Here is a 15962-nt window from a genome sequence, read left to right on the forward strand (position 1 = left end):
CAGATAAATGTAAGATCACTTTGCAAGATTATCAATGCACATAACAAAAAAAAAAGTTTTTACAAAGCATCATGCAAATAGCATGATCCACATGGATCACAGACATACAAGAAGATACATAGATAACAGGCAATAGAAAATAGGCTCCAATTAGCAAAGAAGCACAATAATTTGTCAAGTTAATCTCAATAACCTACCCGTCACCATCACCACTAATGGATGGTGCAGGAGCAGGGACAGTAACTGTGCCCACATTATCCAGTTTGATCTGAATGGTGGTACTTAAGGGGCTCTTCAGATACCTTCTCTCAATGTTCCGCTCCAAATCAGCCAGCCTTGTTACAGCTATATCTAGGGGGTTGTCACTCTTCCGTGCCAGTGCATGAGCACTGTTTCCTTCTTCACCAGTAAGTTCTCCATCATGCTCCTTGTACAACTTAGTAAATGACTTATGTTCAAAATATACCAAGTCCTCCCTTTCTGATGCAGGCTCTGGACACATCCAACCCTATACATCAAGAGAATAATGTCATTACAGTTTCTTCTGAAAATGTTAGATGGGTGAGTTACCTTAAATTCAGCAGCAACCACCAGCAGATCTCAAGGATCTTTACTAAAAGGTTTTACCTTGTATTTCCTAATTCTAGGTTAAAACAAGCACAAAGAAAGGAAAAGCAGTTGGTAAGAAAGTCTGTGAAAAATAAAAATGGTTACATAAGCAGTAAAATTCAGCAAATGATTGCAAAGGTTTAGATTAACATGTTCATTAATGCTATACACGTGCAGAAAGAGAATGTCTTGGTGGCCTGTGAGCCTTTCTCTTGATTCTCTTCTCATGCCATGCAGGTCCTCATACCCACTACTTTCCATTTGGCTGCAAAACTTGGCAGTGCTATTACCCTTGCCCATAAAATGGTTCTTCCTTGTCCTCACCTACAAAGTCCACTCATTTCGCAGCCCTCATGTCATGAAAGTGTTCCCTGAAGAAGTCCTTCCCTGAACTCCTTCAGGGGTTAAGACCCCCAACCCCACCCCGCCCCAGGCTCTCCTGAGATCCTGCAATGCTCCACAGCCTTGCCATGGATGTACTGTTACAACGGCATGAGGATTTGACTAACATCCTTCTCCCGCTAAATATCAGGAGGGGGGTGGGGCATGTTGGCCTTCACTAATTTATTTCCAGCACAGTGGAAGTAAAATAATGGGCACTCAATATATACATATTGATTGAATAAATGAATGATTTTATAACCAAGCTTATTTACAACGATCCTTTGTCCCAAACCAAAGATTGTCAACTTTTAACAAGTTCTCCATCTGTGACATTCAAATCTAGCATCACTCTCACATACCATCCAGACATCAACTCTGCACTCAGATTCCATGACTTGCTCCTCTCTGACACAGCAAGTTTTCAGTTCTCGGTCCTTTATCCATCCTCCCACTTCTTAGTGAACTATTCACCTGGGTCCTGTCAGTCAAAATCTCACGCATTTTCTTACAACAGAACGTGTCTCAATTCTACACAGTTTGGACTAATCTCTCCCAAATATCCAGCAGAAACCAGTTCACTCTTTAAAATTCACACATTAGCCTGTATTTCCTTATAGTTAGTTACTAGATTCTGCACCCATGCATCCATATTTTAACTTCCTTTTATAAGGCAAGCTTTCTGGGAATTAGAAGTACATTTTGTCCAATTTTGTAGTATCTATTATCTGATTAAAAAAAAAACAAAAATATCTACCAAGCAAAAGTATATTTAAAAAAAAAACCAGGAGGAATTCTTTGCAATTAAAACTCTTTAGAAATTATTGTTTTATTCTCTGTATTAAGGCCAAATGGCGCCAGGTGGTGGTAGCACACGCCTTTAATCCCAGCACTCGGGAGGCAGAGGCAGGTGGATCTCTGTGAGTTCCAGAAAAGTCTCCAAAGCTACACAGAGAAACTCTGTCTCAAACAAAACAAAACAAACAAAAAGACCAAATGGCCTCATTTATCTCAACAGAATATCTATCTAGAAAGGAAGCACAGGAAATCATACACAGTGGCACACAAAACTGAAACAGGAGGATGTCCGTGAGATTGTGGGCTGCTGGCAAGCGTGAGGAACTGGGTAAGGCATAATACTTATAAATACTTAGGTTACATATACAGGTGCAGGGCCAACTTCTATCACAGAAAGCTTCACACATTCTAAAGGAAACAAAATAGCTAAGTAACAGAAACCTTGTACATGATACTTCAGTTTCTTCAGAGTAACTGTCGAGACAACAGAACTCGATTAGACTGGGAAACCAAAGCCAGATGGCGGCATCTGTCCCAAAGGTGCTACTTTAGAAAAGGTCCTTAGTACCAGTGGCCAAATGCTCTTCATTTGATTGGTTCTGTTCATACATGTCTGAAGGAATATTTAGGTGGTTGCTATAAATCTGTAATATTTAAAACTAGGTAAAAAACTTAGTGTTTTGGGTAACAGACTATGATAAAAGTAGCTCTGCATGTCGAAAAGTACACTCAAATAAAGCTAATAATAATGTAACAAAGGTAAATGCAAATTTTAGCTTTGACATTTCTGTGATAAATCAGAAAAATACAGTATGTGAAAGGTTCAGGAAGTTTTGCTCTGGCCCATTCTTAGTGAAGCCATGTGATGGTGTGGGTGCTACAGAGTGCCACCACCAGTTCAGAGAGTGGTAATGGACACGTATGGTCAGATTAAGGACAGTAAAATCCCATGACAATCTATGGACATCTTCATATACAATTACAGAGTCAATATTTGAAAGATGTTGTAGACCCCGTACTTTCAGAAAACATTAGGGATTTGGGAACCATTTCACAGAGCTCAGGGCTCACAAAAGAGAAAACACAGACAGAGACACAAAGCTGTCCCTAGCCTGCGGGGGATAAGAGGACTTCAGCATATACTCAACGAGAGGGGCAGATTTTCCTACAATATACAAAGGAAACATCAACATTCTTAGCAATATGAAAATGCAAACGAGTATATCTAATAGATCAACAGCTCGAGTTTAATGTGCTTTCATAATGGCAAGTTCCTCAGGCTAAAAGTTTTTTTTTTTTTTTTTTAAGAAAAAAATATGATTAAGTCTCCTATAGCTGGTAAAACATTTTATTATTTTTACTTCTTTTTTCATCACTTAAAGACAACTGAAGACTAATAAAATGATAATTCAGTTCTCAGACTAATACAGCACAAATCACAAGCAGCTTACCAGCAGGGTGCTGAGACACCCCACTCAGATGCAAACTCCACTTCTGTTAGCTGCTGAGAACACTAGCAAGAACACTGAAGCCCGAGATGGGGTGGGATCGAGGGATCCAGCGTGACTGTCTCAAGCCACACTCTAATCTATGAACACTTGACATGCTTTTCCAACCGCTGGTCAGTTAGCATTGGCAAATTAGATGAAATACGTTGAAGGAAAGTTAAAACCATGTAAACCAACAAATAGTAACAAGTGACCATGGGAGAGGGCAAAATCAGAGTGTGGAAAGCAGACACACTGTGTGAGAAAGCATGCCAACTATTCAGGAGAAACCCTTTCACATTTCCTATGGGTCTATGGCCTGATAATTGGTCTTCATGCTAAAGATACTGTGTCACCAAGACAATTGAAATTACACTCATTATTCTTAATTTAAGGAGGCAGTGAAATGTATAAACCAAGAGATCCACCAAACATCTTAAAAATTATAGCACTAAATGGAATAATTTTCATTTCTCCAGAAAATTAACTTGTATGGAAGAGTTCCTTTGCTAAAGATGCCAGATAAATGAGGTGTGTGGACAGTTCACAGGCTAGGGGGAGGAGATATACACACAGTTTTAGGCACAATAGTTTTAGGAAGTAAAAATTTTGCTTTCTAATGTTAATAATTATGTTTGTGGCAAAAAAGGGATATATTAGCTCTGGAAAATGATGGTTTTTTGGAGACCTTCAAAACTAATTATGAAAAAAATTTAAATTATGGGCAGGATAGGATTATGTAATAGGTTTTCCTTCTGAATTAAATATACATATCAAGTGAAAGAGAGAGCCCAGTTTTCTAAGCCTCTGCAGCTTCCTCTGCTTGGTCAAACAAGACCTGCCTTCTGCCTCTCCAGCAGAAATCAGCTCTGACCATTGCCTGTGACAGTTCACACCCATCAGATGTATGTGCTTCGCATATATGTGTCTGCTTATCATTAGAACACGGATCCCAATATGCCTGTATTGTCCTTCCAATTCAGACTGCATAGTGAAAGTCTGACATACAACTGTTCAAAAGAAGAGAGTTCTTGGTCTTCCATGAAACATTACAGTACAACTTTGCTAAAAACTGTACTTATCATGGTGAAAACAAAAATTTGCTCGAGGTAAAGAACTCCATACCGGAAATGATTTCTGTGAATACAATTAAGGAGGCAGCAAGATGTAAAAAACAAAACAAAAAGAAACCACACATAGCCTACACAGTCAAACAGGCTTGGCTCACACACACTCTTTGCCACTTAAATGATGGCTGGCAGGTTATTTATACTGTTCCCTTGCCTGTAAGACAGGAGAGATTAACTCAGGACTGTTTTGAGAATTAAATGGAACAATGTGAAAACATTTAGTACAATAACTAGGTTATACAAGGCATATCGTAAAATTACCTTCCATTATCCTTAAACCAGATCTGATGCCAAGCCAGCTTTACCTTCACTTGCAAACTTGCTGACGCAACCCTCCTCTCCAGGTCCTCGACTTGCTGGAGGATGTTCAGGTCCAGCTCCATCGCTTGCTCTTCTACTGACCAGTTTTCCACGATATCTCGAGTTACCTGATTTTCTTCATTTTCATTGAATTCAATAATAGCAACTACATTTGAAAAGAAAGTACTTTTAAAAACTATTTCATTTCTAACCCCTGCATAATGGCTTCTTCCTCTAAATGAGTAAAATGCTAGGGACACTATGCACATCAAAATTCTTAACATATATATATATGTACAAGCACATGCAGTCCATTGCTGAATAAGAAACCAAGACACACAAAACAATACGTGTATAGGTACTAAAAATGATAGGAAGTAATACAATTTGAGAAAAGCCATTAGTCACTGTTTAGCAACAATTAAAATAATAAAGTGCGTGTGTGCTGGAGAGAAGGCTCAGTGGCTAAAAGCATGTACTGTTCATCCAAAAGACTCAAGTCTATTCCCACCACACACATTATGTGGTGCACAACCAACTATAACTCAAGCTCCAGGAGGATCCAATACCTCTGGCCTATGCATACACATACATAATTAAAAATAATAAGAATAATTTGAAAATAAATAAAAGTAATAAAGAATTAATACATATTAAAATGTTTTAGGGTAAAAGAACAAATTTTGGGGACCAGAGAAATGGCTCAGTGGTTAAGAGCACTAGCAGCTCTTCCAGAGGCCCTGGGTTCAATTGCTAGCATCCACATACCAGTTCACAATTGTCTGCAACTCCAGTTCCAGGGGATCTGACAATGTCACACAGACAAATGTGCACATAAAACAAAACAAATAAAACCAAAAAGGTTGTGAGTTTTTCCTAAGAAGAATGAATTTCCATGCTAAAGTAAAGGGCGCACCCTCCTTATTCTTGACGCAGGCTTGAGTGATGTAATCCAAGTGCTTCTGTATCTGCTTCTGCAGCGCCTTTTCCCTCATCCCTCGCAGGTGCAGCACTTTGAGCAACGTTTTCAGGTCCTCTGGGTCAATAATTCTCCACCAACCAAACTGCATTTCTAAGGCAAGACAAATTATGTGCATAGTTTTCATTATTTTGAGTAGGAAATGATGGCACAGATTTGTTAGCCACATTACACAAGTCCTTTAGAGATATGTTTGCAGGAGGGAAATTGTCACCATGAGATGCAGTAAGTCCTGCAAGGCACCGCTTTCTACCTACCTTCTGGGATAGGTTTTGGACTGGGGAAATCGACTGGCTTGGCTACTTCAACAGCTGCTGGCTGAGCTGTGGAGGCCTTTTCCAGGGGAGGGACCGGAGAGTCACTTTTACTTGAAGCAACACTGGGGGTCAAGAATGAACTAGCATTTCCTTCTGGCAGTGCCAACCCTGACCCCAGACCAGGCAAAGGTGATGGGAATGGGACACTGGAAGTGAGCACACCAGCAGGCCACCCACAGAACTGAAGTCCCATCATAGACACGCCGCTTTTCACCTGTAAAAGAAAGCATGTTCAACTCAGATTGGGGTTCAGAGGGCAAAGCCCTGGAGTTCAATCCCTGCGACTCCCATGACAGATGGAAAGAGCCACGCAGGTTGCCCTTGATCTCCATATACTTAATGTAATAACAACATTTACAAAACAAAAACAATACCCATGAGTCTAAAGAGTTGGGAGAATGTTTAGAAACTGAAATTATTTTTCAAATTCTAAAACAATGTCCATTTGCCAGAGAACAACTAAATTCATTAGCCACAATGTTGCCTTATTTGTCCCCCAGGGTAATTCCATGTTAGTTATACTACAACTGTAACAACTGAAAAGTAAGGCCAACTTAGACACAGGTCAGAAGCAGGAGTGCTAATGAAGCTCGGTCACCTCCATTCTGACTGCTTTGGTTTTTAGACTGCGTTAGGGTGTTTAAACTCCTGAGGCTCTCCAGGAAGATCAGCAAAGGTGAAAAAGTACTGTCACAACGTGTTTTGTGAGCATCACTAACCTGAAGAGGCGATAAAGCAAATGGATTCAGTCCAGCAGGGCTCTGAACAGAGGTTGCTGATCCGAGGAGCGGGGCAGGAGCAGGTGAAGGCGACTTAGATGGTGGCTGTGACTGAGGAGTCACCAACGCAGCAGCGGACACGTCGGCATGGGTCAAGGAAGTGTCATCACAAGGTGTTCTTGGCAAAAGGCTAAACCACTGTCTGTTCTTTTCAGTCAGTGTTTTGAGCAGCTGGTCGTTGGGGAGAGGACTGTACAACTTCCCACAACCACCGGGGCCAGTGCTAAACAGACCCATGTCTGTCTTTTCCAAGCTGCTCTGCGCTGCCCCCGAGGGAAGGCTCCCCAGGGAATGCTTCCCGCCGTTCTGATGAGACAACGCGCACCCGTTCGTGCTAACAGTCGCTTTTGGGGGGGTCATAACATCTGACTCTGGAGGCATTTTAGCTACTTCCAAAAGCTTGCTTAACTTGGAGAAAGAGCCAGGTTTCTGGAGAAAGAGATTTGTGTTATCTTTCTCTTTCAGGTCATCCGGCTGCTCACAGTGATCTGGAATGGAACAGTTTAAAGTGTCCGCGGGAGTCTCAAATACTTCTTCTTTGATCTGGAGACTTTCTGCCTTTTTAAGCTTTTCTTTTTCTTTTGCAATTTCTTCTAGGCCTAAAAAAGTGAAAGATGGTATTAAAGTAAGTAATTACTACATATCAAACCATTACTAAAGTTAAATTTTATTATTCACCAAATTATATACATATACATCAAACTTCTACACCATCTTATATTCCTCATGTATTCTTCTTTATGGATTTTTCAGTCATTAGAAACAGTATATATTTAGTGTAAAAAATTAAATATAGGGTCTGTGGAGATGGGTTAGTGGTAAGAATGCTCATTGTGCAAGTATGAGGACCAGAGTTTGAGTCCCTAGAACCCCAGAAAACAGCAGGCACAGATGACCATGCATGCCTGGAACTCAAGGGATGCAGGAGAGTCCACATGCCAGCCAGGCTAGCAGAAACAGTGACCTTCTGCAGCCAGGGACCTGTCTCAAGGCAACAAAATAAAGAGTGATAAACACATAACACACAAGCCGCACCCCCAACACACACACACACACACACACACACACACACACACACACTTTAAAATGTACAGTTATTAATAACAAACCTATACAGTAAGAACTACCAGATCCGTAGAATACTTTCAGGAGTTCTCCACGTACCTCTTAGTCTACATAATATGAAAAAGGGAGTCTAGTCTAGTCTACCTTTTTAAATAAACTGAGACTATACATAAAACCTCAATAACTACACAACTACACCATAGATTTTAATATCTACGTGATACTGAATGGATGACATCATGACAATTCTGCTGAGAGACAGTAGTACAGCATAATTATCTACTATTAACAATAAATGCTATGTGTTCTCACTTGTGGACTTTTAGTTCTGATCGATTTCCTTGGGTAAATTCCTTAAAACAAGCAACTAAAGGTATATATTTTTTAAGAGTTCTTGAAATATACTGTCAAACTGTCCTCTATAAAGTTTTCCTACATCTTCAACAAAATTGGATGCTATTAATTTTTTTGTATTGCCAATAACCAGCAGGTAAAAAACTAAATTGGATCACATCTGATCATTAGCGGACTAAATATCCTTTTGTGGTTCACTATTTATTTATTTCTCCTATAAATGAAGTTTAAGATGAATTTTAAGGACTTTAAAAATGATAAATCTACTACTTTATTCTGTCTGAAATGTAGCAGACTTTCTGGTTAACATATTCAGTCATGCAGGAGCAGAGCAAGCCCATCCTGCCTAGTTATCCATCTTTACTTCTGCTCAAGACCAATCCTGTTTAATCCCAGGAGTTACACATGAACATGAACACACACACACACACACACACACACACACACACACAACCTAGCTTCTGGCAGTCACCATTTTTTCATATTATTTATTTCCCACTTGAATAGCGTCTTTGAAGATATATTTGTTTATGGCCTTTGTTCCTGTTTCTGGTGTGTGTTTGTAACTTATGGTTTGGAGTACTGCATAAATAGAATCCTGTACATCCTTCTGCAACATGGGAGAAGATCCCAGTTCCTTACTAAGGCCTCAGCAGTCTACAAGATCTGACAGACCCCTATAGGCTCTGCCCTGTTGGCCCCGGAACCCATCGTTGTTCCTGTCTCTCGCTTCTGCTTCTCAGATGTGTGAGGACTTTTCCTCAGGGCCTCTGTGCTTGCTGTTCTGCAGGACTGTTCACTGCTTCTTAGCCTTCACATCTCAGGTTACATATTTTCTCAAGGAGTTGTCTCTCATCATCCTATGTGCAATAGGTTTCTCCCCACTCATCTTGGAATATCATTCTATATAACTTCCTTTACAGAGTTCACTGAACGAAGCAATCTATTTTAAATTCTCTCTTCTATGATAATGAAATTCCACTCAATAAGCTCTCCTAAACCTGGTGGCTGCTATACAATAGAGGACACAGTTAGAGCTGGAGATAATAACAAAACCCTAACATGGCATGCACAAGGTCCACAGGTTCAAGGGTGTAAGGGTGCGTCTGATTTCCCTGAAGCTCCACTGTGAGAGCTTCTCATGGCAAAGCACATCACGGAACTTCATTTTGACCATATACGTGATACTCTGAGTATATCATATCTAGACAGTTCTCCATTAACATTTGAAAGCTCTCACATCCTTCTCTTGAATTAGCTTCTAATTAGAATTAATACTATATATCATACTAACTCTCCAGAGCAGCTTAGATACTAGGGAATAATTTGTGAAATAACCACAAGCAGCTGATTCACCCAAGTCTTGGCTGGTCCTCAAAATCACAGGGACCAATAGTCACAGGAGTCACCCCTCAAGTCACATCTGGGTTGGAAAGAAAATGTACAGGGAGAGGACATGTCTGAAAAGGCAAGAGTTCCTCCAAGAACACTGGTCACAATTCTGTCTCTGTTCTTTCTCTTTCTGTTTGTTTGTTTGTTTGTTTGTTTAAGATGCTGAGAGTTCACATAAAGTTTTCATTTAAGAATGGTGGTTCTATCACTGAAACTAAAGCAGAGAAGCAAATGCTTTGTTTACAATCTCTACTGTCTTCTACATGGTTAACCAACTGACTGCACTAGCAATTCTTTCTATAGGAAAACACATCTCCCTCCTTCCTAAAAGGGTCTTGCTAAGATAGAGCCCAAGGTGGTCTCAAACCCTCCACCTCTCACATGATGGAATTACAGAAATGAGCCCAGTGCCTGGCTAGGATTGTTCTTCATATAACTTCGTGCCTCCTACAGAACCTACACATTAAGAGACCACATGCTGACAGAAGCTCTGTGTTCTATATGCCACCAAGGGTCAAGAGCCACGCCCTGGGGCTCACAGGTGCCAACACACCCTTCGGTCCTATTAGGATTCTGACATTCAGTAACACTTGGCTACGGAGTTCTGAGAAGCTAGGCTCAGCAGCTTTACTGAACACAGGCGTTTAAGATCTATCATACAGTTAACGGAATGGAGCGTTAAAGATGATATATCAAAAACTGGTGGTGACAAGAAAGAAGCTGAAAGGGTTTAGGTGCTCACAAATCTCAAATATGAATAAGATTTTAAATAGAAACGAAGATTTGGGGAAGTATGTTCATCTTCTCCAGTCCTGTCAGGACAGGGCTTGCTGTGAAAGGGAGAGCATAAGCCATGGGTCTACAAGTCTGACGGTGGGAGAAGACACATCTGCAGCAGTGACAACAAGGGGACAGCGAGGACACTGCCCACAGTGCAGCAGTCACAAGGGGACAGCGAGGACACTGCCCACAGTGCAGCAGACACAAGGGGACAGCGAGGACACTGCCCACAGTGCAGCAGACACAAGGGGACAGTGAGGACACTGCCCACAGTGCAGCAGTCACAAGGGGACAGTGAGGACACTGCCCACAGTGCAGTAGACACAAGGGGACAGTGAGGACACTGCCCACAGTGCAGCAGACACAAGGGGACAGTGAGGACACTGCCCACAGTGCAGCAGACACAAGGGGACAGTGAGGACACTGCCCACAGTGCAGCAGACACAAGGGGACAGTGAGGACACTGCCTACAGTGCAGCAGACACAAGGGGACAGTGAGGACACTGCCCACAATGCAGCAGAGCCAGGTGGATCTCTGTGAGTTCAAGGTCAACCTGGTCTACAGGGTGACTTCCAGGACAGGCAGAACTGTTTCACAGAGAAACCTTGTCTCGACAACACAAAACGAAATGAACAAACAATATATATATCCTGGTGGGTGGCGGTGGCACACTCCTTTAATTCTAGCACTCAGAAGACAGAGGTAGGTAGATGTCTGTGAGTTTAAGGCCAGCCTGGCCTACAGAACAAGTTCCAGGACAGCCAGGACTACACAGAGAAACCCTGTCTAGAAAAACAAAACCAAAAAGAAACAACAAGAAATACAACATCCCATTTAGGAGATTAGCAGTTCTTACCTTCACCACTTTCCATGCCTTCTACAAAAATCCCGCCACACTGTGGAAGGATCCAGTATCTGCGTCGGTAGCGATCCTGACCAAACATCACTGAGCGTAAGGAGTGAGAAGCATCAAAGAGCTTCCGCCTGTACTGGCTCTGTTGCTGTTAAAAAGCCATCCGTATATTACATCACAGCCACCAAGTGCCTTAAAAGCTACCAAAGATACTCTGTTTACTGCATCATCATGCTGCATGGGAAAAGGACTAATGTTACACACCCAGTACAATTCTAGTCACACTGATGACAGAAATGACTTTAAGGGTGATTTCAAAACAATTGAGGATAGTAAGAGAGATCTTGGATTCAAGCAAGGGCGTAAAAGGTAAGTTTTATTTTACCAGGATCTTCTTAAACACATAAAAACACATTGTATGTGCCATCAAATATATTACTAAGCCAAGACAAATTAGTTAACTTTAGTACACTGCCAATACTTCTGCTTGTAGTTTGCTTAGCTTTATACACGTTTGATGCCTTGTCCCCACATGCCTAAATGCTGAGGACTGAGCACTGGCAGAGTAATAGACAGGCATCTCATAGTACTTAAGAACTAATTTTTCTGCCCTGAATCTGAAGGAGAGTAGGGATGGGTTTAAGAGAGGGCTTGGAGGGAGGAAATGGAAGGAAGAAATATTGTAATTATATTATAACCTAACAAAACAAAACAAAACACCTTAATATTTATTACAAAAAATTCATCTTAAATTTTACTAATGATACTGAGTGCAGAATATACATTTTAATGATAAATACAATAAGTATATACAGGTTATAAGTCTAATGTGAGTATAATAAATACACAAGTATAAAATGAAATGTGAATATTTAAACTACTACTATGAACTCATAGAAATTTTTTGGGTAACAAGTTCCAAGAGATTATATTTTACTGATACACTAATTTAAAGGTACAACTGAGGAGTCTAGAACTCTTTCTGCATAGGTTTGGTTAAGAACAATGCTGTCAGAGGCTTCTAACCCCAGCATTCAGCTCATGAAGTTGAAGTGAGTGTTTCTAGAGTTCTTCTGTTTAATTGTTTATAGGAGCTCGCTGTTCCTTCGCAGTCAGAAAGAGCAATCCCATACAACACAGATTTGGAACACGGCCCCACAGTGAAGACGCGGTGGAACGTGCTTACTTTGCTCAATTTCTCAATCTGCTTTTCCAGCTCCTCTACGCTCGCCGTTTGGTCACCTTCATCCTACATGTAACAAAACACGAGATCAGTTATCTGCCTGAAAGTTTCATCCGTTAATCCTCAAACACTGCATGAGTGTACACATACACACACACACACACACACACACACACACACACACACACACACACTTTTATCTGTCTATAAGGTATATAAAGCAGGAGAAGTGGCATGTGGGTCTCTCCAAGGGTCTCTTCTGAGGCTGTTTTGTTTGCTTGTCTTTTGTCAGGGCAGAGGCTTTACAGGCGCTACATTAGTATTTTAACATTGAGCTCTACCCTCAAACCCACTTGTTAAGGGTCTTGCTTAAAGTGAGGGCCTTGTGCAGGACACATGAGCATTCAATCATAGAGCTACATTCTTAGCCTTTCAATTCACTTTGGATATTCCCTCTGGGCATTTTTTTTCTGACATTCCCATCCAGTAAGAAGCATTGTTCTCACAAGTCAGAAGCACTTACTCATAAACATCAGAAAAGAGACGCACCTAATAAACAGAAGTGCAGGGAGGAAAGACTAACATATCTTATCACCACTTATTATTTATGCACTTCTTATCCAATTCTAACTGGGATAAAATAAACCTCAAAGAGACAATAGGCCTCCAAACCCTTAAATCCTGACTCTCAAACTAGATACCTAAATATTGATGTAAGTGATCTTTTGATAAGCAGGACAAAATGTTTTCAGAATTCACTTAAGCAAGAATTACATTCCAATCAACAGATAATTAGAATATGGTAACAAAGTAGTAATGCACCAGCCAAATCAACCAAATGTAACCCCTCCACTTGTCCTGTGCTGCGGGATTGTCCTAGGGCTTGGCGAAACAAACCAAATATCCTATAACTGTGGTATGCCCTAACCCACAAAATGTAGTTTCTAATACTTGTCTCAGGATGGGAGAGAGCTGACAGTCTACAAAGTTTTAATTAATGGAGTTTTGGTTAATCATAATTTTAATGGGGCGGTGGTTGTGCATGTCTTTAATCCCATCACTTGGGAAGCAGAAGCAGGTGGAGTCCTGTGAGTTTGAGGCCAGCCTAGTCTACAAGTGAGTTCTAGGACAGCCAGGACTACAGAGAAAACCTTGTCTTGAAAAACTCCAAAACAAAAGACAAAACAAACAAACAAAACCCTGTAATTGTAAGGAATGTCAAAGAACTTGGAAGGTCAGAGAGGAATGTGACAACAAAAATCGTACAGAATTATCAACCCTGAAGACAGAAATCCTCCTCACCACGGCTCTCAGTGCTTCTTGACCAAAGATGCCTCCATGCTAAGCATCTAATGCTCAACACAACCTCGTGTACACCACCTAACGAGGGCACGGCTCAGCCAAGTCTCGACACAAGTCCACCAATTAGAAGGGTCATGTGTACAAGGATAACAGTGGGAACAGAAGGGAACTGATGGGACAAAGGGAATGACTTAGGTGAGGGCAGCATCTTCTAATGGGCTGCACATGGGGTCACATGGGCCTTAATGGAAAAACTCCCAGTCATTAGTCCTTCAAGGACTACAACTGTTGTCCTGACACACAAACTAGAATTTAAGCAAGAAGCTGAGATTGCTCTTAGATATCATCAGTTCTTTATTGACTAGTCAACATTCAATGTCTACCAGGTCTTTATTATGATAAAGACTCCCTCCAATCATTTCAAGGGGAAAAATATGCATATATATATAACAACAATTAATGAGAAAAGCCATAAGTAAGGAAGTAAGAGAGGTATATGGGAGGCTTTGGAGGGAGGAAAAGAAAGGGGGAAAAGATGATGTAATATCAAAAAAATAATAGTAATATAAAATATAGAAATAAATGTAGCAAAACAAAACAAAACAAAACAAAACCCAAAACAGTTTAAGACAAGGCTTTACACTGTAGCCTAGGCTGGGCTGGAACTCTCTTTAGAGTTCAAGCTGCCCTTGATCTCACAGACATGCTTTGTATCTTGGCCTCCAGGTGCAGGGTGCCAGCCACTCCACTGCAACTTCTGTTTTTAAATGGGGCCTTGGTACGCAGCCTGGCCTAGCTCTGGACTCCTTACTCTCCTCCTCTTAGTCTCCCAAGTACAGGCATCTGTCACTCTATCCCATGAAAGGAAACATAAATTAGGTTTTAGGGCCCCAAGTATTTATTATTTTTTAAGATTTTATACCATTTTCTCAGGTTAATAATAAGATACATAGCTACCTACAATCTTACTATGATTGCTCATACTGTGGCTATGTTAAATGACATGTCCTCTAAAAAATGTTAATGTTAATTTTCAAGTGTTCTGTGTATAAAGAATAAAATCTATGACTCTTAATGATGATTAAAAAGCAAGTCAGAGACTGGTTAGGGTGGTACACAGCTATAATCTTTATTCTTTTGAAGACTTAATTTTTTCTAATCTTTCAAACTTTGTACACTTAAAAGCTGAGACCAGAAGGGTCATGAACTGAAGGGCAGTCAAGGTTCGTCAGGCCTACATGAACAGACTATCTTCCCTTCCCCTACCAAAAGCAAGGTGAATCAAATAATTTCTCTAAATCAGTCCTATCTAGTGGGACATTACTTGGGAGAATACACAGAAATCCCAAAGTGGGACTACAAATTTGTGTCAACAATTAAGCTGATTTATAATATTAAATACTTAAACAAGACACCAATTCTGTGGAAAGGTGACTGATTTTAGTTAGAAAAGTTTAACTCTTACTATGGAAACAGCTCTACTTTCCAAATAAAACACATTACTGATGAATGGGTCTCTGATTCTCAAACTATATACTTTTTCCATGACCTGTGACAAGATGAATGTTTATGACCTAGGGCTCTTTAAAATTACATTGTATCAGGACAGGGCATGCACGAGTCATCCCACACCAGTCAGAAGTCTCGGGCAAAAGGGCCTCTTGAACTCAAGTTTGAAGCCAGTAGAGGTAACATAAAAGCTTGGAGGAGGTACAGCACTATGGAACAATTTCTTTCTGCAACAAATCTCAGAGTCATCTCCTTTCCAGGGCTCCAACACCAAAACAAAGTTCAACAGGGGGACCATATGGATAAAGATCCCTGCAGAGCAAACAAAGGACAGATTGGAGAGATAGCCCTGTGCGTTTCATAAAGAAGTGATGTCCAAACACGTAAGAGACTCAGCTCTGTAGTAGCTGCCACCAGACAATGTTTTCCAGATTCTCCCCAACAAGTCGTTCTTAGCTAGTGGGTGCAGAAAGCTCTTGTGAGAGTTTGTTCCTCCAAACGTCTAAATGTCCTTTAAGGGCACATGATGTACACTGCAATTATCCTCCCTATCATGCCAATTAACACTATCTTTAAAAAAAAAAGCCACAAAACTTCCTCACTAATGGTGAGGACTCTCAGTGCTGTATCAATCTTAAAGCTGCCGACAGCTAGTGTTTGAGAAATACAGCATTTTCACTAAACCTGACAAAACCTTTGAGGCACCGGTGGTGAGCAAGTGTAACAGAATGTATCGGTGCCAG

The 15962-nt window shown here is 40.7% G+C and overlaps 1 protein-coding gene across 8 annotated transcripts in view; it reads right to left on the reverse strand.

Moving 5' to 3' along the window:
* Baz2b (bromodomain adjacent to zinc finger domain 2B) overlaps nt 1-15962 on the reverse strand; it is a 240467-nt gene that overhangs the window by 10918 nt on the left and 213587 nt on the right. For 6 of the 8 annotated variants that reach the window (XM_036186395.1, XM_036186401.1, XM_036186402.1 and 3 more), the window contains 7 exons: nt 12412-12474; nt 11229-11373; nt 6721-7379; nt 5942-6215; nt 5622-5777; nt 4711-4871; nt 198-508 (listed from right to left, as the gene is read on the reverse strand). In XM_036186395.1, the coding sequence (XP_036042288.1) occupies nt 198-508; nt 4711-4871; nt 5622-5777; nt 5942-6215; nt 6721-7379; nt 11229-11373; nt 12412-12474 (1769 nt within the window). The remainder of the gene's footprint in view (nt 1-197; nt 509-4710; nt 4872-5621; nt 5778-5941; nt 6216-6720; nt 7380-11228; nt 11374-12411; nt 12475-15962) is intronic. The other 2 variants (XM_036186400.1, XM_036186399.1) reach the window with 1 other exon arrangement.

This window comes from Onychomys torridus, chromosome 4 (genome assembly GCF_903995425.1).
Source record: "Onychomys torridus chromosome 4, mOncTor1.1, whole genome shotgun sequence".
In the NCBI taxonomy this organism is placed as follows: domain Eukaryota; kingdom Metazoa; phylum Chordata; class Mammalia; order Rodentia; family Cricetidae; genus Onychomys; species Onychomys torridus.